At 40.7% G+C, this 21,093-nt stretch overlaps 2 protein-coding genes across 4 annotated transcripts; both read left to right on the top strand.

Moving 5' to 3' along the window:
- The first annotated feature begins 2,186 nt into the window (after positions 1-2,186).
- Positions 2,187-10,364, top strand: DUSP19 (dual specificity phosphatase 19). Its single transcript, XM_065068968.1, has 4 exons — positions 2,187-2,537; positions 2,747-2,793; positions 3,850-4,002; positions 9,178-10,364. The coding sequence occupies exons 1-4, from the start codon at positions 2,318-2,320 to the stop codon at positions 9,397-9,399; spliced, it is 642 nt and encodes a 213-aa protein (XP_064925040.1). The 5' UTR covers positions 2,187-2,317; the 3' UTR covers positions 9,400-10,364.
- NUP35 (nucleoporin 35) lies at positions 10,053-19,848 on the top strand. Of its 3 annotated transcripts, none has more exons than XM_005501703.3 (9): positions 10,053-10,245; positions 11,420-11,590; positions 13,451-13,578; positions 15,516-15,576; positions 16,160-16,301; positions 16,694-16,763; positions 16,854-16,982; positions 18,682-18,849; positions 19,202-19,848. In XM_005501703.3, the coding sequence occupies exons 1-9, from the start codon at positions 10,167-10,169 to the stop codon at positions 19,277-19,279; spliced, it is 1,026 nt and encodes a 341-aa protein (XP_005501760.2). In that variant the 5' UTR covers positions 10,053-10,166; the 3' UTR covers positions 19,280-19,848. The 3 variants fall into 3 exon arrangements, with proteins under 3 accessions (XP_005501760.2, XP_064925037.1, XP_064925038.1); XM_065068965.1 differs by lacking the exon at positions 10,053-10,245 and adding an exon at positions 10,425-10,589; XM_065068966.1 differs by lacking the exon at positions 10,053-10,245 and adding an exon at positions 10,788-10,853.
- Positions 19,849-21,093: the final 1,245 nt, after the last annotated feature.

Here is a 21,093-nt window from a genome sequence, read left to right as displayed (position 1 = left end):
ACCAATGAAGTGGAGACAGCATCCAGCTCCCGGCACATCTTTAGAGAAGTCTTCTACCCTCACTAAAGCATGCAAGAGGAAGTGTTCATCTCTGAACTGACATCCAAATGTTAACCTCTAATCTCACAATTATCTTCTGTCTTGTGATGGAAGGCATGAACAACTTGACAGAAGTAAGTAAATGTCTGCATCACAGAAAACATCATCTGTGAATATTTAGGCTACATATACATTTATGATATGGACACGGTAATTAAATAATAATATACTAATTCTGCATGTACACATATGCAGAATATTTGGATTTCAGAGAGAGAACAGTAGATTTTATGTCTAGTAGTGCCCCCTGGTGTTTACCGTAGTTATAACAATGATAAGCATTCCTGACAGAAAATGAATCTATTATTTTGGAATCAGCTGCCTTTCTGTGTCCACACATATTGCAGACTTGTCTTCAGAGGTTACGGAACAAGACGTAGCTGTATTATTAAATTTAATTGCAAGTGTCTTACAGATCTGTCACAGCTTAGTCTTGCAAACACTTGCAATGGTCAGAAGTTGGTTATAAAGCACGTCCTAGAGCCTTGCTACCATAACAGCAGCTTCTGGGCCTGGCCTGCAAGCAAACTTTGCTCAGGCCTGGCCAAGTTCCTGATGCATGAGGCTTTCTGCATTCTCGTGGGATAGCCCACTGCTCTGGGTCTTGCTCAGGGGCAGCTTTAGCAAGCCAGGGCAGCTTGAAAAACATCCATGAAGTACTATGCAATAGCTGGCTTAGCGCACAGACCTAAAGCTCTCCGTTGCTTTTTCTTTCTTATCAGTTGCATCAAAATTATTGATTAGACCTCAGCAAAAGTAAATCAATCAACTTCTATCTCATTATTGTTTTAAGTTAAATGCTGTGAGACACTGTCCACTTTCAGAGAGGCTACTGAATACATATCTACCATGCTGAATGTTACAAAACCTCCTACTCGCACTTACAATTTAATTATTTTTGCAGAAAGTGATCACTGATAATTATGTTTTGCCTTGGAGCCTTCTGTTTGGCACCTTTGCTACCTTCATCTCCAATCCAGCCAAGATATCTGTTCTGCTCCTCTCCTGTCCTAAGCATCTTCCTCAATTTCATCACTTCATCACTTGGTTTACACTCTTGCTTTTCCAGACAGTGTGAGAAACAGACTTTGTTTTATTTCTAATTCCTGACAGAAGTTTGCCTCTGGCATTCCTAGAAATAAATTAGGCTCTTGATGTTCCCAACACTGTTCTCTGCCTCTTGAATTGACAAGGCACTCATAGACCTCTTTACATGGAACTAAATCACCCTCATCCTGTACTGCATTCTAGGGAATTATCAGAAAGATCTTTTCAGAGTCACCATATCCTGCCAGCACAGGTTAGTGAAATATTATAACATCAGAGGGGAAGTACTGTAGTAATACATCCTTATTCTATAAGCAGGCATGGAGGATTGTTAAAAAACTGTAGTGTATTTCTGGCACAATTTAAGTTAACAGTATTACCATTTAAATTCACAAACAAGAATTTCACACACTTACCTACTAGCTGTGTAACACTACACTCTATAGAGAACACAAAAACGTCAGCATTGAGCAGTTTGGGAATAAGGAAAAAACTGGTCTCACCTTGCCCTCCTTTACTTTCTATTTTGCCTCTTTGGTAAACAGGAGAGGCTGATTTTGGTTAGCTTTTGGTCACCAAACCAATGACTCTGGGAAAACAAACAAAAAACAACAACAAAACCAAACAACAACCAACCAACCAACACAAGAAAACAAACCTCAACAAACCCTCCCAAAAGCAAGCTATTTAATTCTAATAGGTTCCATTTAGCTGCCTAAAATATTTTTCCCATGCTTCCCACAAAATAAATCCCAGTTGCGGTCAGACAGGAAATACTGCACCATTTGTTTTTTCGAAAGAGCAGTACTTATTTCAGAAAGAGGCATTTACATTTGAGAAAGCTGCTTTAGTTACACTTGCTGCATTCTTTACTGGCAGACAAAAACAAACAAAGAATTAATAACCCCCCGAAGTTCCAGGTGAACAAAGAGGGCGTGGGAACCTTTATCCCGCGCCCCGCCACTGCGCGCCGAGGCACCGCCCCCGGGGGGCCGGCAGCCAATGGGGGCCGCCCGCGTTCGGCCAATGGCGAGGCGCAGCGGCGGGACGAAGGCGGGGCGGGCGGTCGTGCCCGGGGTGGTGCCCGGTGCCCGGGGTGGTGCCCGGGGTGGTGCCCCGTGCCCGGGTGGTGCCCGCGGCCGTGCCCGGTGCCGGCAGCGGTGCCCGGGCCATGCACTCCCTCGCCCAGGAGATCCGCAGCTTCTCCAAAGCCAACCTACGGAAGCAGCGCACCCGCGTGACAACACTGAGCGGCAGGAGGATCATCGAGACGTGGCGCGGCGCCTGCCTGCAGGTGGAGGAGGAGGCGGCGGCGGCACCCGGGGGCGGTTTCGTGCAGGACCTGAGTGCCGACCTCCAGGTCGGCGTCGTGAAGCCCTGGCTGCTGCTGGGTGAGTAGGGCCGGGAGGCGGCGGCAGGCCCCGGCGGTGGCTGCGCGCCTTGTCCCGCCTCGTCGGGGACGGGGGCGCGTCGCTGCTGCCCGAAGGGCCGCGGTTCGGCCCGCCAAGCTAGCGGCTCCCGGGACCCTCGCGGAGCGGCGGAGCCGGGACCGCTGGCCGGGGAGGGGTTCAGCGCGGCAACCGGCTCCCTTTCTCCTCAGGGTCGCAGGATGCTGCTCACGACCTGGAAACGCTGAAACAGTACAAGGTAACGTTACATGGAAATTAAAAAAAAAAAAACAAAGAATCTCGTATAGTGCTTGTTTGTGGGTTTGGTTTGTATGTTAAAAAGGCTAAAATGATCTCAAGTAACTTTAAAAAAAATATATTAATTGGCACTTTTGAAAGGCTGCTACCATTAGAGCTTGTAGCTGCTCCATCTGCAGATAGATTGGATGCCTGCGAGCTTCACAAGAAAACAAAATACTTGGCTGCAAGACTAATGGTTGTTCAGAGCTGTTTTCTGGAATGGATCCCTGAGTTGCCAGATGCATTTCAGCTTTGGACACTAAGCAGCATCAGACCTCCTTGCCTTATGGGTATTGATGGAACAAGAAAAACAACACAGCAGCTCTAAGTCTGTCCCCAACTTTGGTCTTTTTACTCTTCGTTGTTACAGTAATGGGGTGTTAAGGCCTTTGGACAGTGGTGCTTCTGCAGGACAGGGCGTGCACCAGTCTGACACATGGTGCCATCTAAATGTCACTTCACTGTAAGTTAAAATAACGCACGTCCTGGCCGTAGCCTGAGCAGAACAAAGGTGGCGGGGGGCCAGAGGTGGTCTTGTCTGCCAAGTGCAAGTAGAATTTACTCTGAAATCCTTCTGCTCCAGTAGATGCCACTGGTCACTTAGCAGGAGGAATAATAAGAGGATGGGTTAGGGCACGCTTGAAATTTTGGGGATCGTTGGGTGGTCTGTGCTCTTACTTCTATTGCTTTCTCTTTTGTTTTCCATCTGTGCACCGACAGTTCCCTTTTCTGTTGAATATCCTTACTTTAGTATGTGTTTAATTGAGCACAGATCTTTTAATTTCCTCTCAAAAAAACCTGAATTTTAGCATAATGTACTTTAACGGTCAGTAGAATTTTGCTTGGAGAAAAGCAAACTATCATAGACAGTATACCTATGGAAAACTGGACAATACAGTTCTGTAAGTTACAATCTGTGTACACTTAATGAGTAATCCACATTTGCTACTGCTGATTTTGCTTGCTGTCTTTAGAACATGCCATTTTTCCTTTTTTTTTTTTTTTATTGACTTAGGTTACTCATATTCTAAATGTGGCATATGGAGTCCAAAATGCCTTCCTTAATGACTTTATATACAAGACTATTTCTATTCTGGACCTCCCAGAAACTGATATTACCTCCTATTTCCCGGAATGTTTTGAGTTTATTGAGGAAGCCAAGATCCAGGTACAGTAGATCAATAATTAATGCTACTAGTTATTCTGTTTAGATTATTTATTAGCCTATTTAAAATGGAAAGTAGCTTAGTTTGTCAAAAGAAAGTATGGTACCAAAATAATAGTTTTGCCGTTGACCATTTTGATTTTAAATAGAGAATTCAAGCTATTTCTAAGCATTCCTAGAGACATGGCATGACTGCTAATCCTCATTCCCTCCAGTATTGTTTTTTTTTAGAATGACTGTATCGTATGTTTTACAGCAATGCATCTTCACTGAAGCTTGGAACAGTGTCTGACTTTAGATAATGAAATATCATTGTAAGTCCCAAGTAACTACATATGACAGAGGGAAAAGTAGAAACTCTTTTACTTTTTACAATTTATCCATGAGGGATGTTGCTTTGCATGAGAATCAAGCCTAACAGGGCTTTTTTTAGACCTGTGTGGTTTCTCAGCAGCCATCCACCATCCCTGTGCTTTATCATCCATTGAAGATGCAACCCATTGAGCTGTGAATCCACACACAGTTATATACCAAGACTGTCAGAGAATGTTTTAGTAGTATTTGAGCCAACCAGTGATTTTTAGCTGCTAACAAAATCCTGAAAGAGACATCACATAGGAAACAGGGTGAACGGACTCCGGGGGTTGCTTGGCAGACCTGTCTGTAGCCAGGACCATCCCTGACTCCTGTTTGTTAAATTCAGGCTTACTGACAAACATTGCTTTGGGATGAACTCTATGACTTGACAATCAAACTTTACGTTATTCTGCCATATCTACCATATTTATTATTTACATAGACTGGGATAAAATAAGATAATCTTGCCCCAGCTTTCTTTGTGTCACACAATGTTCTTTCCTTCTCTCATTTATCATTTACGAGCTATGTGATATGCATTCTCACTTAATGACCTTCTCAAGGTTTCTAGTTACGGTTTCCACTTCCTTTCTAAATAAGACTTGCCATTCATAACTGCAGTGTTGCTTTCTGCTGCTGGTGTTTATATTCCAGTTACTATTTTGTAAGCTAAGGAGTTTTCTTGCAAACTTAGAGCAATATTAAGGTATTTTTAATGGGAGAGTTGAGTAAAAGAGCGGGTAATTGATGGAATAGATGTTATCTGGGATCAGCACTTGAAGCATGTGATGATAGTTATGCAGAGACAGATTGCTGGATGGTTTGAATCACTTTATTTGCTTTGTCAAAATAGTGTTAAAAGAGCTTATAATAAACTGTATCATGAAGTGCTTTTCTGTTTAAGTAATCATGAAGAGATACTCCTGATTCATCTCCTAATGTGGGGGAGGGAGAGATGTTCACTGGTGAGAGAGCATGATACATGAGAATTTATAACTAGAACATGGTTAACTTAATGAAGGAGAATGAGAGCACTTGAGTTAGAGAATGGAAGTAAAGCCTGCACTGTTCAGTAAGTCACTGCCAGCTGGTGCTTGTAAAAGGACTGACTCTTCTAAAACTGTAATGGCTCAAGTCTGGGGAAACTATAGTACCAACTCTGATACTGATCAGAGCTCACCTTTTCTTCTAGGGTCCACATTGGCAGGCAGATTTTTCCTTGGCATGTTAGGTGACCCATGTCAGATCATAGTGCTATCAATGAGGGATTTTTTTTATTATTATCTTTCTGTTTAATATCTAATTATAAAACCTCTAAAATCTTGTCTTTCCAGGGAGGAAATCTTAGCTCATTTATGAACATTTCTCCTCATTGTTCCCCCTGTCCCTCATAAAGAAAAAGCCCTGGCACCCCTGTAAAATAAAGTGGATCCCTAAGGAAATACACTAGACCATGGCTCTTCATAAAAAGTTTTATGCTGCTTTTTCATTTCTTTACTCAGTGAGGCTTTTTGCCCACTGTGTATAACCACTGTATAATCACCTTTTATCTTTTATCTTGGTGGAAGGTGATTTTATAGAGTCATAGACTAATTTTGGTTAGAAAATACCTTTAAGATCATAGAGTCCAACTGTTAACCCAGAACTGCCAAGTCCACTTCTGAACCATGTCCCTAAGAACCTCATCTACATGTCTTTTAAACCCCTCCAGGGATGGTGACTCCACCACTGCCGTGGCCAGCGTGTTCCAATGCCTGATAACCCTTTCTGTTAATAAGTTTTGCTTCCCTCTGTATATAAATTTTAAAACAACATTTTGCTCTTGAATCTTAAGCAGTTCTTGCAAGAGCATGGACCATTTCTGGGTAGGCAAAGGTTATGTTATCAGGATCAGAGCAAGGAGTTCTTGGTAAATAGAGGTTAATTTCGTATCTGAAATCTGCTTCTCGCTTTTACTCAGTGTTCATATCCAATACAAAATTAGTTAAGAATTACATATCAATTTAATCTTTGTATAAAGAAACAACAGGGTTTAGCAAGGAAAGATAAATATTCTTAGTGTTAAATTTGGCTAAATGTTACTGCTCATGTTCATTCATGTTCAGTAGTTTTCAAGTCTATTCTGGGTCTATCACTATATAATTTTTGGCAATGTACAACAGAAATCATTAAAAGAAAACTTTAAAGAAATGTGAAAGAGGGAAATAAAGCACAAATTCGACAAAGAAAGAAAAAAGGATCAATGCTTATTTTTTACCCTCAGTGCCACTGCTAAATATTGATCTTGATTATGGTATCTTATGTCTGAAATAACTCCATTAAATCAGTAAAAAGTACTTCAGATCTACAGTGATCACAGTATCACAGTATGTTTGGGATTGGAAGGGACCTCAAAAGATCATCCAGTCCAATCCCCCTGCTGGAGCAGGAACACCTAGATGAGGTCGCACAGGAACATGTCCAGGCAGGTTTTGAATGTCTCCAGAGCAGAAGACTCCACAACCTCCCTGCGCAGCCTGTTCCAGTGTCTGTCACCCTCACTGAGAAGAAGTTTTTTCTCAAATTTAAGCGGAACCTCTTGTGTTCCAGCTTGATCCCATTACCCCTTGTCCTATCATTGTTGGCCACCGAGAAGAGCCTGGCTCCATCCTCATGGCACTCACCCTTTATATATTTATAAACATTAATGAGGTCCCCCCTTAGTCTCCTCTTCTCCAAACTAAAGAGCCCCAGCTCCCTCAGCCTTTCTTCATAAGGGAGGTGCTCCACTCCCTTAATCATCTTTGTTGCCCTACGCTGGACCCTCTCCAGCAGTTCCCTGTCCTTCTGGAACTGAGGGGCCCAGAACTGGACACAATATTCCAGATGTGGTCTCACCAGGGCGGAGTAGAGGGGAAGGAGAACCTCACTCGATCTACAGTGGATAGACTTCAGCAATTTCTTCATTAGCAGTTGCATAAAGAATATTTTTGATTTCATAATTTTAATGTCATTTTTATAAAGGAGGTAGTGGATTTTCAGGTCACCACTGGCACTTTATCAGTGAGCTGAAATAACATGTGGAAATGTGCTTTGCACTCTCTGTGATCAGGAGGCATGCCCCTGTGAATGTGAGAAAGGGAATGAAGATTATAATTTGCAGTAGGCAATGCGAGGGGATGTGATTTCCATTGTAGTGTTGTGATTATTTGTGCTGCGACGCAGGAACTTAGATTAAGTTCCTACCTCTGCCGAAATCTTGTTCCATTAAGTTGAACGAGCCATTCTTCTAGTCTCAGCTTGGCATTTCTTTGATGGGGATAATAACAGTCAATTTCATACTTCTTTGTCTTATTTAAACTGGAAGGCTTTTAGAGCAAGAACCATTTCCTGCTTTGTGTGTTTATTAACATACAAGGTAATTGCAACTCCCAGGTCTGCAATGTATAATAAGTCCCCTAGTTCCTGGAAAGGACCTCTGGTGGTTACAAGGTTGTTGGTTTTGGTTTTTTTTTCATTGTAGTTAAAATGTCCATGGAGTAATTTGTGCCTGTTGAAGTCAGACAGAGGAAGCTGTCTGTATCTAGAAATTTTTTACAATGAGGGTGGTAAAATACTGCAACAGGTTGCCCAGAGAGGTGCTGGATGCTCCATTATCCCTGGAAACAGGCCAGGCTAGGGCTCTGAGCAACCTGATCTAATTGAAGATGTCCCTGCTCATTGCAGGGGTTTGACTAGATAAGCTTTAAGGTCCCTTTCAACCCAAACTATTCTATGATATCCATTTAGCCTCAGATATCTGAGCACATTGTGTCATGTTTCACTATCTTTATTCAGAATATGCTAGGGCCTTTTTTTGTGGAAGTGGCATTTGGCAGATTTCGACCAAACCTTTTCCAGGTCATAGTCTGCAGTACGAACATGACACCATCACAAGGCCTGGGCGTTGCAAACACCACCTGGGCTACACTAGATTGTCTACTTGTCTGTGTGTTAACTCAGACCTGTTTTTCCTTAATGAAACTTGCAGTGTCTTTTTAAAGAGTCATTCAGGTGTCTCAAAGGTTTTATGGGAAATGCTTAAGTAGGATGAAAACATTAATTTTAAATGTAATTCAGGATAAGCCTGACTTTAACCGCCAGGAGACATGTTTGTGAATTTATGGGAGGTTCAGTAGTGTTGGATTTTGCACCTTTGTCCCCCAGTTAAGGGATCTTAGTTACACCAGCTGTACCAACCACTACAGTTGTACCAGCGGTATGATGGGGAGATAGAGATTTGTTGCAAATCACACGATACCTTTTCTGATCTCTCTGTTCCTGTGCATGGTCCTGCTTACCCAGAATCTTCATTGAAGAACTACAGAGTACACAAGAAGCGTGCGACTGAAACGCCAAGGTGTTCTAATATCTGCCACTGTGCCTAGCTGTTTGCTGCCTTGATATGTTTTTAACCTGGTAACAAGATACAGCCAAGTTCCTTTCTATATTGCAAATAAAATCTATTTTTTAATCGGCACCCAATTAGATCCGATCACTTAGTATCCCATGTTTTTTACATGAGGGGGCTACTTCCAGATCTTGGGGAAAGGGACAGAAGAATGTGTTTTAGTTCTAAGGTATGAATTAGGTGAAGCATTTGCTTAAGTGGCTTTGGTTATAAAAATATTTAATTTGGGGCTTATATATCTGTGTTCAGAGTTACTTATATATGGAAATATTTGCTTGGAGTTCAGCAAGGAACTTTTAGTAACTCTTAATAGATTTTTATGTAAAGTTTCTATTACTTGTGGCTATCTACTTAATGAATATCCCAACTAATGTTACGTTTGTTTCTTGAAGGATGGTGTGGTACTGGTCCACTGCAACGCAGGAGTCTCCCGTGCGGCGGCAGTAGTCACTGGTTTTCTGATGAATTCAGAAAGACTGAGTTTTGCTAGTGCCTTTTCCTTGGTGAAAAGTGCAAGGCCTGCGGCTTGTCCAAATCCTGGCTTCATGGAGCAGCTTCACAAGTACCAAGAACAGAATATAAAGGCAAATGGAAGCATAAATGATCATGACTGATCAAAAGGGAGAAGTTAAGCAATCTGTTTAAACTATAGAGTAACAGATGTTGGATGTACTGTCATTTTTGCAGTCCCCTTTCACATGTGCATTTTAAAGTCTTTCTCTGCGCACTTTTTTGTGTCTCCCCCCTTTGACCTCCTTATTTTCAGCATGTAGTCTAAAGGCCAAATGGTATTCCACTGACTTCAGAGATTATTTTGCCCAAGAAGCAGCTCTTCCTAGAGCATTAATAAAAAGATGAAGTTTTACTTTCCTTGCAATATTAGAAAAAACCCCAATGATTTCTTTTATTGAACCGTCAGAGAATGCAGGCAATAGAGAAAGGAAACCAACTGAGATTAGTTGCCCTTTTAAGTGGTAAACCGAATCTTTATGCATTCTAGTTGGTTGTAAAATCTAGATAATAAAATGTTCATATAATAAAGTACCTCTATTGGATTTTAAATTTAAATTGCAACTGCAGAGGATTTTATTGAATTTTGTGGGCTAGCCAGCCATTAAATATTTTTGGAAATTAAAACCAATGTTTTTTTTGATGGAAGCAGAGGTTTAAAATGCTTTAATGCTTCATTTCTTTCTACTGTTTCTCATCAGGTTGTGATTTGAAGCGCGTTAACATGATATTTTCAAAGTGCTGGAGCCAGGGGATCGGGGGCTTTTTTAAGATGATTTTGGTGGTGATAAGAAAAACGTTTGTAACAACGTATCTCTGACTGGCTGCTGCTGCCTTTGCCTTCAGCTGCTGTCCCCTCACTGTGCTCCACATGGTGTCTGAGGAACTGGTGTCACGTGACCGGCAACTGACCCTCCTGCCCGAGCTCGGGATGGAATTGCTGTCTTCAGGTGTCACGTTTAAAAAAACTAAAATACTTTCATAATGCTTTTGTGGCCTTCCTGACAGTTATAAACGGTTTGATATGTTAATATACAATAAAATAAAAGGAATTCTGTGTTTGGATAAATGATTCAGTGAGGTTGCGCGGCGGCTGCGGCGGGCGGGCCCTGCCCTGCTGTGACGTCACAGCCCGCGTCGCTGGGGCGGCTCACAAGATGGCGGGGGGGCGGGTCGGAAGTGACGGCGGCGGGAAGTTCCGTCCCGTTTGAAAGCGCCCGGTGTAGCTACCGCTGGCCTTTTCCCGCCGCCCGGGCCGACATGGCCGCCTTCGCCATGGAGCCGGCGCCCGCAGGTGAGCTGTACCGTCCCCCTGCTCCCCTTCTACGGCGTCGCGCCCCTTCGGCTTTGCTGGGCCGCGCCGCGCCCCGTCCTGTGCGGCGGTTGGGCGCGTGCGGAGCCGTTGGGCGGCGCCAGGCGCCTCAGAGGCGGCCGCCTCCCGGCCAGGGCTGCGCGGCGCGTCCCCCCGGCGCTGCCCGCGCCCCTCCGGCCCGGCCAAGGGGCCCGGGGCTGGTCTCCTGCTCCAGGCAGGGGGGAGTCCGGGCGCCGCCGGCTCGAAGTGAGCGGTGGGAGTGCGCGCCCCAAGGAGCACGTTCCTCTGCGGGAGGGCGGAAGGGGGCGTGGGGGCAAACCGAGCGGGGATGCGCCGGTGCCCCGCGCTATACGATCGGTCCAGGAGCACCCCGAGCTCCAAGGAGAGCTGCGGGGTGCGATGAGCCCTGCTGTAGCGGCGGGAGCCCGCCGTGCTCTGCCGGGGTGTGTTCCCCGCGCTGGGCCGCGGGGCCTGGGCCGGGGAGGAGGGTCCAGCCGGGACCTCCTGGCTTTTGTGTAAGAAACGCCTTTCAAACAACACCAAACCTAAAGCTGCCAGTGAAGCCTGAAATCCAGCCGTAACCAAACCAGTATATTTTAAGAATGTTTTTTTTTTTGTGTGTGGCAGTTCTTGCAGTTGCTAAAAATGCAAGGTTGTGATAAACTTTGCTTACTTGGAAAATAAGTAATTAGAACTTTCTTAGTCCCTTGTTGTATATTGCTTTACATTTCCTTAATAGACCACTAAACAATGGAGAAGGTGAGATCACTTGGCTTCTTCCACATCTTTAAATTTTGTTTTCGTTGATACAGGAGTTGAGCCGATGGCACTTGGCTCCCCAACATCTCCAAAACCGGGAGCTAGTGCTCAGTTTCTTCCTGGATTCTTAATGGGTGATTTACCTGCTCCAGTGACTCCGCAACCACGTTCATTAAGCGGCCCTTCAGTTGGTGTAATGGAAATGAGGTCTATGCTACTTGCAGGTCAGAATTTGTTAAATTCTGAGCAATCATTGTGAAAGTAGAATTTTTGTTTTTCTTATTGCTCTACATGACTGTTGCAGACTTGAATTTCTGTAGTTTTATAACTTGCTATGAATGAACTCAACTCACAGAATAAACAGTGAACTGAAGTGTATTCAGTGGAGTTTGGTTAAATTCTTCAAAGTAGGCAAGTTTAATAAACATTTTAAACATGGCAGTTTTGGTACCAGGAAAGGTTGCTTTTATGGGTAAGGTAATATGAACCACTCCTAATATAAAAGCAATTTATACAGCCTTCTACAAGTCAATGGCACATACAACTATCAATGTTTCCTTTTGTTTCAAACAAAGATGTCTCCTGGCAAACTAAATGCAGCTTGTGCAAGTTGCTGATTTCTTTGCAATGAATGCTAAAAAACTCACTCAGGCTTCTAAAAATTGGATGGAGAAAGACTAAAAAATACTCCTTAATTAGTGTCTAGTAGTTGTATTGACTTGACATCTGTTGTAACTGGGTTGGAGTAGTGACTTTTCCTAGCTTTAAATGCTCTTCTTTCCAATCACCTAGTTGATCCGATTAGAAAAAGTCCTAACCCATGTTTCTAGGATGGTAGTGTTATATATGCCTATTCTCTTAGAAGTATGAGTGAGTAGTTAGAGCTTCACTGATTTATTTAATGTCATGGGTAATGTTGGCTAAATAAACTACATATCCGATAGTATGCTAGTAATTTTGAAGGAGAAATTGAGGGCAGAAGTACTGCAAGATAACTTTAGATATTATTTTCTTTCAACTTCAAGCAGGATTGGTGTCTGCTGATCTGCTTCTTGCATTTGTTTTTGAGTTTTTCTTTAAATACAAGCCTCTTAGGAAAATATTTATGAAATCGAAAATAATCATGTGAATTTCACCTGATTGTTTTTAAAGGGTGTTATTACAGCCTGAAAGTATTAACTCTAGCGACAAGGAACCAATAAGATACTAACACGGATGTCCCAAAATGTGTGGTTAAGTACTTCACTTAAACTGAAAACCTTGATGGGAGAGTGCGTTATATAATACACTGTAACAGTTTTTGGGTGTGGTAAACAGTTCAGAGCTGAGTCTTAAAGCTCAGAATTTAGGATTGAAAAGTACTTTGGGAAAGCTTAATTTCCAAATTTTTTTTGCAAATGAAAACTCTTGGATCAAACTGCTTTTGGGGGGTGAAGATGGGGGTAAACCTGTACAAAGTGTTTGAAGGTAAGTCAAGATCTTTCAGTCAGTTTGTTATATTGCAAGTCTCAAAGTCTACAAAATGGGAAAGCAACTGGCTTAACTTGATCCTGTCTAAATGCAAGCCAGTCCCTGCTCTCAAGGGCTTAGATTTTTATTTAATGTGGAATCATATGGGAAGGAAAGGGATTTGGACAGTGGGAATGTGCAATGTCTGTGTGCATTTTGGTGTGGTTCTTTAGCATGTAGTATGTATCAAGTCTTTAAAACCTTGCTTTTGCATCTCTGCTACAGGGAAGTTGGTCTCTGAAACAGTTAAAATACACTGCTAAGCTGCTTTAAAGTAGGAAGGTATAGCTATACTCAGAACTTCTTGAAAGGAACAAGTGCATGAAAGTGGCAAATATACTGGCTTAAGCAGAGATGATACTTGTGTAAGGAGGCAGTTTCTGATATGTATGTGCTATTCTTATGTAGAATATTCAAACCTGAATAGTTTGCTAGGCTTGATGGTTTTGCAAACCTCCAGTGAAACAATCAACAGTCTTTCATGGCTGAATTTACTGTTGAAGTTTCAAGAACAAGTAGCAGTGACTGAAATTACAAGTTTCCTCATGCTCTTCATTTGTTCCTTTTAATTGCAGGAGGATCTCCCCCACAACCAGTAGTTCCTACGCATAAGGATAAAAGTGGTGCTCCACCAGTTAGAAGCATATATGATGAATTATCTAGTCCTGGACTTGGATCATCACCACTAACCTCAAGACGACCAGTAAGTGGCTTTGGTACCGTCCTTGTTTTAGCAGAAAATGTGAAGTAGCTTACTGCTTCAGTAAATTCATGAAGTCATTTGTATAAACTGCTGTGGCAAAGTGACGGATGAGCCTTCAGATCATGCTGTTGCTTACTCTGCTTGATTTGTGTGCCTGCTCCTCTGTATTCTAAATGAGAGCTGCCATCATGGAGCTGTCTTCTATTGTTGCTGGTTTTCGATACTGTAGAGAAGGAAAAATGCAAATTGTGCTGCTGTTATGGTTTGTGCAAGACAAATGCAGGCTTGTTACAGCTTTCCACCTTGCAGATTTATTGTGCTGCTGATTGCCAGAAGGGTCCAGATACATGTTATAATTTCTTCTAGTGGGCAATAGGGGCGCTTACTGAAATAGAAGGAATTTTTGCTGAGTAAAATATCTAATAAAAATTTGGACAAGCAGGTGGGGTTAATTGAAAGAGCAACAGTAACATTTCTGGAAGGTCATTCTTGTAATCTCCTCTACTTCAACTGAGCAGTCAAGTGTTAGTAGGTTCTTTTTCAGTGAACATGCTTCCTTCATGTAAGGAGAAGGCCTTTCATTGAATGAGCAGTCTTTTTATTGAGTGTTGCCTTCTGAAAAGTTTATTCCAAAAGTTCAGATTCCCTTTGAAAGAGATAATCCAATACTGTCTTAAAGGGCTGGATATTTTTCTTTTTTTTAAATAGCTATCAGAACACATGTTGCTAGGCCTGGTGCTCCAGTTTGGTCTTGTATCTAAAATATGCCATGCTTCCAGCTAAAAATACACTAAAATTGTTTCAGATATAGACATCCTATGTTAAAAAGAAAACTACTAGCAACTAAAACTTTGAAGCATCCTTTCCTTCAGTGCAGTTGCACTAAGTAGTTGAGAGAGAAAGTAATTCAGTGATGAAGAACACAAATGGGGATTATGTTCCCATAATTTTGAAGTCTTTTAGTGAAAATCAGATCCTGGTAACTTTTGCTAGTGACATCCATTCCGTGCGCATGAATTTGTGAAATACTATACCACAGCAACAGTGAGGTGCCTATTTTGAAAAAGTTAAATTATAATATTTCTGAGTATTGATACCTAAAGGTACTTGGTTTCACAAAGTGTATGATTGATGTTAGGTAACAGATTTTTCCATTTTATTACTTAAAGCTCAACTAAATAAACTTAACTGTGTATCAGTAGCTCATTCCTGTTAGATTGTAAAACATTGTAGACAGTACCTGAATCTTGTTGCTTGTGGCGCTTCCCATGTGTAGTTTGTTCTACATTCCCATACTATGTGGGATATTTGCATTTAAGCCCCAGATAAAGAAAGTTAACTGCACGCTCTTCTAAAGCTTAGTAATCAACTGGAAATTCCAGAATGTAGTAGTTGAGGCCTACAGGATGTCCAGGCTATCAGCTGGGCTATGTGCTAGAATGTAAAAACATTACCAAATAACTTTTTGTTAATAACATTTAATAGGCTTGTATTAAATATATATGTAAATATCTGTTCTTACTCTTAAAGTTAGGAGTAACTCAAGGCAAACAGTATTCTTGCCTGATGTTTAAGTTACTTGAAAATCATAGAATCATAGAACAGTTTGGGTTGTAAGGGACATATAGAGCTCATCTAGTCCAACCCCCCCCTGCAATGAGCAGGGACATCTTCAATTAGATCAGGTTGCTCAGAGCCCTGTCCAGCCTGGCCTTGGGTGTCTCCATCTACCACCTTTCTGGGCAACCTGTGCCAGTGTTTCACCACTCGTAAAACATTTCCTCCTCATGTCTCACCTGAATCTTCCCTCTTTTAGTTGGAAACCATTTCCCCTTGTCCTGTCACAACAAGCCCTGCTAAAATGTCTGTCCCTATCTCTTCTGATCTGAGAAGAGTACCTATAAGAATGATTTGTTACTTTCTGTGTTTTAATGCAGGGCAGCTTTTCTCTAACACAGAGCCCATTGGTTGGAACTATGCCATCAACTCCTGGAACAGGTAGATGTCCTGTCAAATTATATTATCTACTTAGTGCTTTCCTTAATACACAAAAATTATAACTGGTCAAGCTGTATCAATTACTTGCTAATTTGTAAAGGAGTTGCATCTTCTTTTACAAGCTTTTCAAAAGGTATGTGGATGGGAATAGGAAATACTTTTCCACTCTGAGACTGATTGAATTTCAATAAACTTATTCCTTATTCGAAATTTGTTATTGAACTTGGCACAGAGGTGGTTGCACTTGAGTGAAGCAGCTGAGATTGGTGGGTCACCTTCCATCTTCATAGATTTCCTATCTTGTGTATGAACCTATGGCTTCTTGCTAAGCTTAATTCTGCTGTCTTGTTCCTGTTTGCCATCTGTATTAAGCTGCTGGTGTTTAGAGGCCAAGGAGAAATCTAGATTGCTAGTCATGAAACTTATTAGCGTGCTTGCAGATGTGAAGTTTGGATTGACTTACTGTTTGTTTGTGTCCTTAAATAAACCTCCATCAAACTCCTCCATATACAGGTGAAGTTACTCTTAAGCTTACCTGTCTTGCAAAAGTAATTTCCTAAACAATACCATTTCATTTTAACAGCTTCAAGTATGTTCAGTCCTACAAGTATTGGGCAGCCTAAGAAGACTACTCTATCTCCTGCTCAGCTAGATCCTTTTTATACTCAGGGTGATTCCCTAACTTCAGAAGATCAACTCGATGACACATGGGTAACTGTATTTGGGTAAGTTGACTTCCAGTGTATTAAAAAAAAAAAAATCAGGGGTGAAGTCTTGAGAACATATGGAAAGAAGTGTTCAGACATTGCTGTTCTCTGGAATTCCTGGCTTCTGCAGACATAAATCTGTGGTTAAAGCCAGCAAACTTTAGTGAAGCACCTTAACTTAAGCTGCATGTTAGTTTTTTCAAATTTGAATGGCAACGTTCTACCATTGAGGTGTGTGGTAAAGTAATCATGCCTAGAAGATAATGTTCCTCAAGTCACTGCTTCTGAAATGATATTAACACACTGGTCTCTTTTGTTTTTCTAAAAATCCTTCAAAGGATTGTATTTTAGCACTGAAATTCTTAAACTACTCATTATAACTTTTTGAGTATTTTTTTTCTGCTTTTCAGATTTCCTCAGGAATCTGCTTCATATATTCTTATACAGTTTGCTCAGTATGGAAACATATTAAAGCATGTGGTATGTCTTAGTTTGAGACTTACTTCTGAAAACTTTTGGGTACATTCTTTAAAAGGCTGAATTTCACAGTTGTCACTTAATCTCATACAGATGTCCAACACAGGAAACTGGATGCATATTCGATACCAGTCTAAGCTTCAAGCCCGTAAAGCCTTAAGCAAAGATGGCAGAATTTTTGGTGAATCTATTATGATTGGTGTCAAGCCTTGTATAGATAAAGTAAGTTAACAGCTGCTTTTATTTCAATATAAGTTACTCTGCTTTTGGGCTTCCTCTTTATTTTCCTTGACCTCTTTAATTTTTTCTTTTTGAACTGCAAAGCATAGCAAGTTTTATAGGTATAGTCTATTATACATTACATGAATTTTTCTTAAGTACTTGAAAAAATTTCCTACTGGGCAAGATAGCTGTTGGAAGCCTCAGTGCTGCTTGGAAGTTATAAGGCACAGGATTATATTGCTGTGCAAGATATGAAGTGAAACCATAGCATCAGGGATGATTGAGGTAAGAGTTTCCTAGACTGAAATTTGTGGCATTTAGAGGCTGCCATCTCACCTGTTATGCCTTCAGTTAATTCAGCAGACATGTAGCTTGCACTTTTAACAATGGCAAGGTACACAACATTTTTTAAAACTGAGTAAGTGTAAATATAAGTGCTTTTTTTTTTTTTTCCCCATTTGTGCTCTGATTGCATGATTGTAGAAAAAAGAGTATTTTTATCTGTTCAAAATACTTCTTATACTGATTAAAATGAAGAAATTGGTGTCAGTGCCCCTTTCCCTTTTGGGCTTCTGGTATGGCTTCCAGTGTCTTCCTGCCTTGTTGACTATTTTGATGTCCAGTTTGTATCAAGGACTGAATTGCCTGTAAGCAGAAAATCCAGAAGTAATGGTCTAAGAAATTTAATTGTTATGTATCTGATCTTTGTTGCTTTTTAATTCTCTGTCTTTTCTGAATAGTGTCCACTTTCAAATATCAATAAATAAACTTATAATCATGAACATGTATTTTTAGAGGCAAGAGAAGATTCAGGAGACATCCATTGCAGGGTTTGGCGTTAGCATGTAAAACTCTTCCTTGCAACTGGAAATTAGATACGATGGATTTTACATCAGTGTGTAGTCTTCTCATTTAAAAGTAGCAGTCAGTTCCCCTTGTGTTGAGCAGAGTCATCTGCCACCCACACTGGACACTAATCCTACCCTGAATTTTGGATAGCCATCTTCTGCCAGATGTGCTTCTGAACTACTGATGTCTTTAGGCTGGTTGAATGCTGTGCTCCACTGAGTCTAAATGCAGCAAATAGAGTCTCCCCAGTCTTGTTTTCTCTTGAGTTCTTGAGGAACTCATTGTTCCCATCAAGTCACTTGCTGCTGCTTCTATTCTATGTGCATTCCCTTCTAAACATAAGCTTACAAAAATGGAGCCTTCTGACTCCTTTTCCAGCATTTGCCAAGGGGACTGGGAGAAACTCCTGGGCATATATGAATCGGAGCAAAATGCTGCAAGTTGGTAAAAGGTTGGAGACTCTCCCGTATAGATCAGGTAGAATATTTTAGAATTATTTAGAAACAGAATGTTATGCTGCTTGTGTTCAGCTGGGCCTGAGAAAGAGTTACTACTTCAAGTTTGCTGCAAGTCTTAACATTTTTTACTTTCTCTTTACTGTTTCAAACTTGGCTGACATTTAGTACATACAGTGAACAGATTGAAAGCTTTCACTGCTTTGCGATGGCATCATCCACCACACAGATGATCACAGTGAGGAAAATGCTTGGTAGTGCTTTGTACTGACAAGCAATTTGTCTGTGGTCTTTGCTGACTTGGAGATGTGAACGTATTTTATCAAACAATTCTAGATAATAAAGGTTGAAATACTGCTTTTTGGTATTTACATTACATTAACCTTCTTTTTAAGAGTGTGATGGAAAACTTTGAAAGAAGCTCTACATCCTCAATATCTGCAGTTTTCACTCCACCTACGAAATCCACTGGCACACCAGTACAACCTGCAAATAATACTACAAGGATTTCTACAATGAGACCTCTTGTAACAGCATATAAAGCTTCCACTAGTGACTATCAGGTATTTTAAGGCAAAGAGAAGCATGTGTTGCTTTGTGATAACTCCCCTTAATTGTATGAGGCTGTACACACGTTAACTTTAATGTGACCTTACCCTTTATCTTCTGTCATTTCTTGAAAGGCATGGTTCAAGTACAAACTCAGTCTGTTTGGTCTCTAAAATAATAGTAATAAGTAATAATGACTTGTCACTTTTCCAGGGGTTAAGGGCTTGTTTTGAAAGTCTTTCAAATGTATTTTGTCAAAATATGTTGGCACTTTGGAAAAAAAAAACAAACCTGGCTAGTATAAAAAGAATTAACTATATGTTGACTGATTCTCTTTATTTTTCTCTATTTCCCCCTGCCTTCTAGGTGGTTTCTGACAGACAAACTCCTAAGAAAGATGAAAGTATTGTATCTAAAGCAATGGAATATATGTTCGGCTGGTAATATACAAGAGGAAGTAATGCTCTAAATTGGCCAGGGTTTGAAATATGCTACTGGCATCCGTGGTTAGTTATATAACTACTGGTGGCAGTATTTTAACTTCCATCTCACCTGTTATGCCTTCAGTTAATTCAGCAGACATGTAGCTTGCACTTTAAACAATGGCTATGTACACACATTTTTAAAAACTGAGTAAGTGTAAATATAAGTGCTTTTTTTCCCCATTTGTGCTCTGATTGCATGATTGTAGAAAAAATAACAGCACTGACTTTTTTTTTTCCCCTCTGTAATTATTTTCTGTGACTTACTTCCCAATAAGTTTAAATGTTTAAAATGGTGACTTTATTTACTGATGCCTTTAATTATTTTTTTTTTCCTGGAAAGATGATGGGCTCCTTGCAGGAAGAACACTATGCACAGCTGGCTCTCAGAGTCAGGGACTGTTCTTAGTAAATATAATTGTAATTTTATTAGGATTCATTGCTGTTTTATAATTATCTGTGGCATCATGTTCTAAATGTCATAGCAACATTTTAACTCTTCATTTTATTAATAAAGCTAAATAAAGTTAAGTTTTTCTTAGGCTGTTTTTTAAACAAGTATGAGTTCTGTTAGAAAAAACTGTTTGCGGTACTCTTAAGTATGATGCTGCCTGATGTTTATTAAAAGGTTATTAGCAGAGCAGATGCTGCTGATTATTACTGAAATAGTACCAACTAGCTTATAAAACTAGCCAATGTTTAAATGTCATCTCCATGGGTATTCTACGGTAGTGTGCACTTAACAGGTAACAAACTGTAGCATTCTAAAATGTTGGGTTGAAATAGTTGAACAGAAAAATGTGTCATAACCAGAGCTGCTTTCATTTCAATACTCTTCTAAGAAATTTCCTCTAAAGTATCGTCTGAATGATGACTTAAAAAAAAATACTTCCACTTTGAAGTTTTCGTTTGGAGATGACCCTCTCAAGTAATGATGTGTCATGTAAGTTCATAGTCTTCAAGATAAAGGTCTCCTTCATCTGGGAAGAGTGCAATCTTTTCTCCAGTACTTTGGAAACTACATGCAACTATTACTTTTTTTGTTTTTGTGGCTGTGTTAGTGTAAGTCAACATCAGCATTTTAGTTTGGGTCAATGTTTGTCAGATGAATCTCCAGTCATACAGATTTCCATCATTTGCTTCTCTTTGCAGTGTGGTTTCAAGAGTTCTTCAGCTCTACTTGTTGGATGAAATAAGATGGTAAGATTAGTCCAGGAGCATGCCTAATGTCCCTCAGATGCTAATGGGAATCCAGTTTACAGGATTAAGCTGGAGATAGCCCTGACTAAAATCCCCGAAGCACTTAGTGGGAAGTTGGGTTTCTACCTCAGGGCACTTTGTGCTTCGTTGTTTGCTTTAGCAGTAACCTACGTGCAGGCAGATTCAGAGGTTTTTGAGATGCATTTGACTGTATTTGCTGGCTGATGCTTTTGGAATATTGGTTGCTACTCATCCATTTACTTTTGATCAAAATGAGCTGCTCAAACCTATTTAATATCTGAACCTGCTTTCCCAGATACATCTGGCTTTTTCTTGGTGAAAAAATTTGTCATGCAGATGAATTCGGACAAAATAGGTAGCTCAGCTAAATTATTGTTTCTCTAATTGCTTGGCAAAATGTACTTCTGGTGCACTTCAGACTTGTAATGATGTGTATAGGATTTAGTTTAGTGAAATAGTGAAGAATAAGATTGAACTCAGATCAAGGAAGTCTGAAGCTAAAGTCAGTAGTTTGGCTGACCTATTTCTCCAATAAGTACCAGATTTAAAACTGTG

The sequence above is a fragment of the Columba livia genome, chromosome 7 (genome assembly GCF_036013475.1).
Source record: "Columba livia isolate bColLiv1 breed racing homer chromosome 7, bColLiv1.pat.W.v2, whole genome shotgun sequence".
Taxonomy (NCBI): Eukaryota; Metazoa; Chordata; class Aves; order Columbiformes; family Columbidae; genus Columba; species Columba livia.
This window is presented reverse-complemented; position numbering and strand designations above follow the sequence as displayed.

Bases quoted from the DNA above. Each gene is read 5' to 3' on its own strand.
- NUP35 (XM_005501703.3), top strand. From the start codon at position 10,167: ATGGTGTCTGAGGAACTGGTGTCACGTGACCGGCAACTGACCCTCCTG. The intron at 16,764-16,853 runs GTATGTCTTAGT...AATCTCATACAG, and splicing joins GAAACATATTAAAGCATGTG to ATGTCCAACACAGGAAACTG. The intron at 16,983-18,681 runs GTAAGTTAACAG...CTTCTTTTTAAG, and splicing joins TCAAGCCTTGTATAGATAAA to AGTGTGATGGAAAACTTTGA.
- DUSP19 (XM_065068968.1), top strand. From the start codon at position 2,318: ATGCACTCCCTCGCCCAGGAGATCCGCAGCTTCTCCAAAGCCAACCTA. The intron at 2,538-2,746 runs GTGAGTAGGGCC...CTTTCTCCTCAG, and splicing joins GAAGCCCTGGCTGCTGCTGG to GGTCGCAGGATGCTGCTCAC. The intron at 2,794-3,849 runs GTAACGTTACAT...TTATTGACTTAG, and splicing joins AAACGCTGAAACAGTACAAG to GTTACTCATATTCTAAATGT.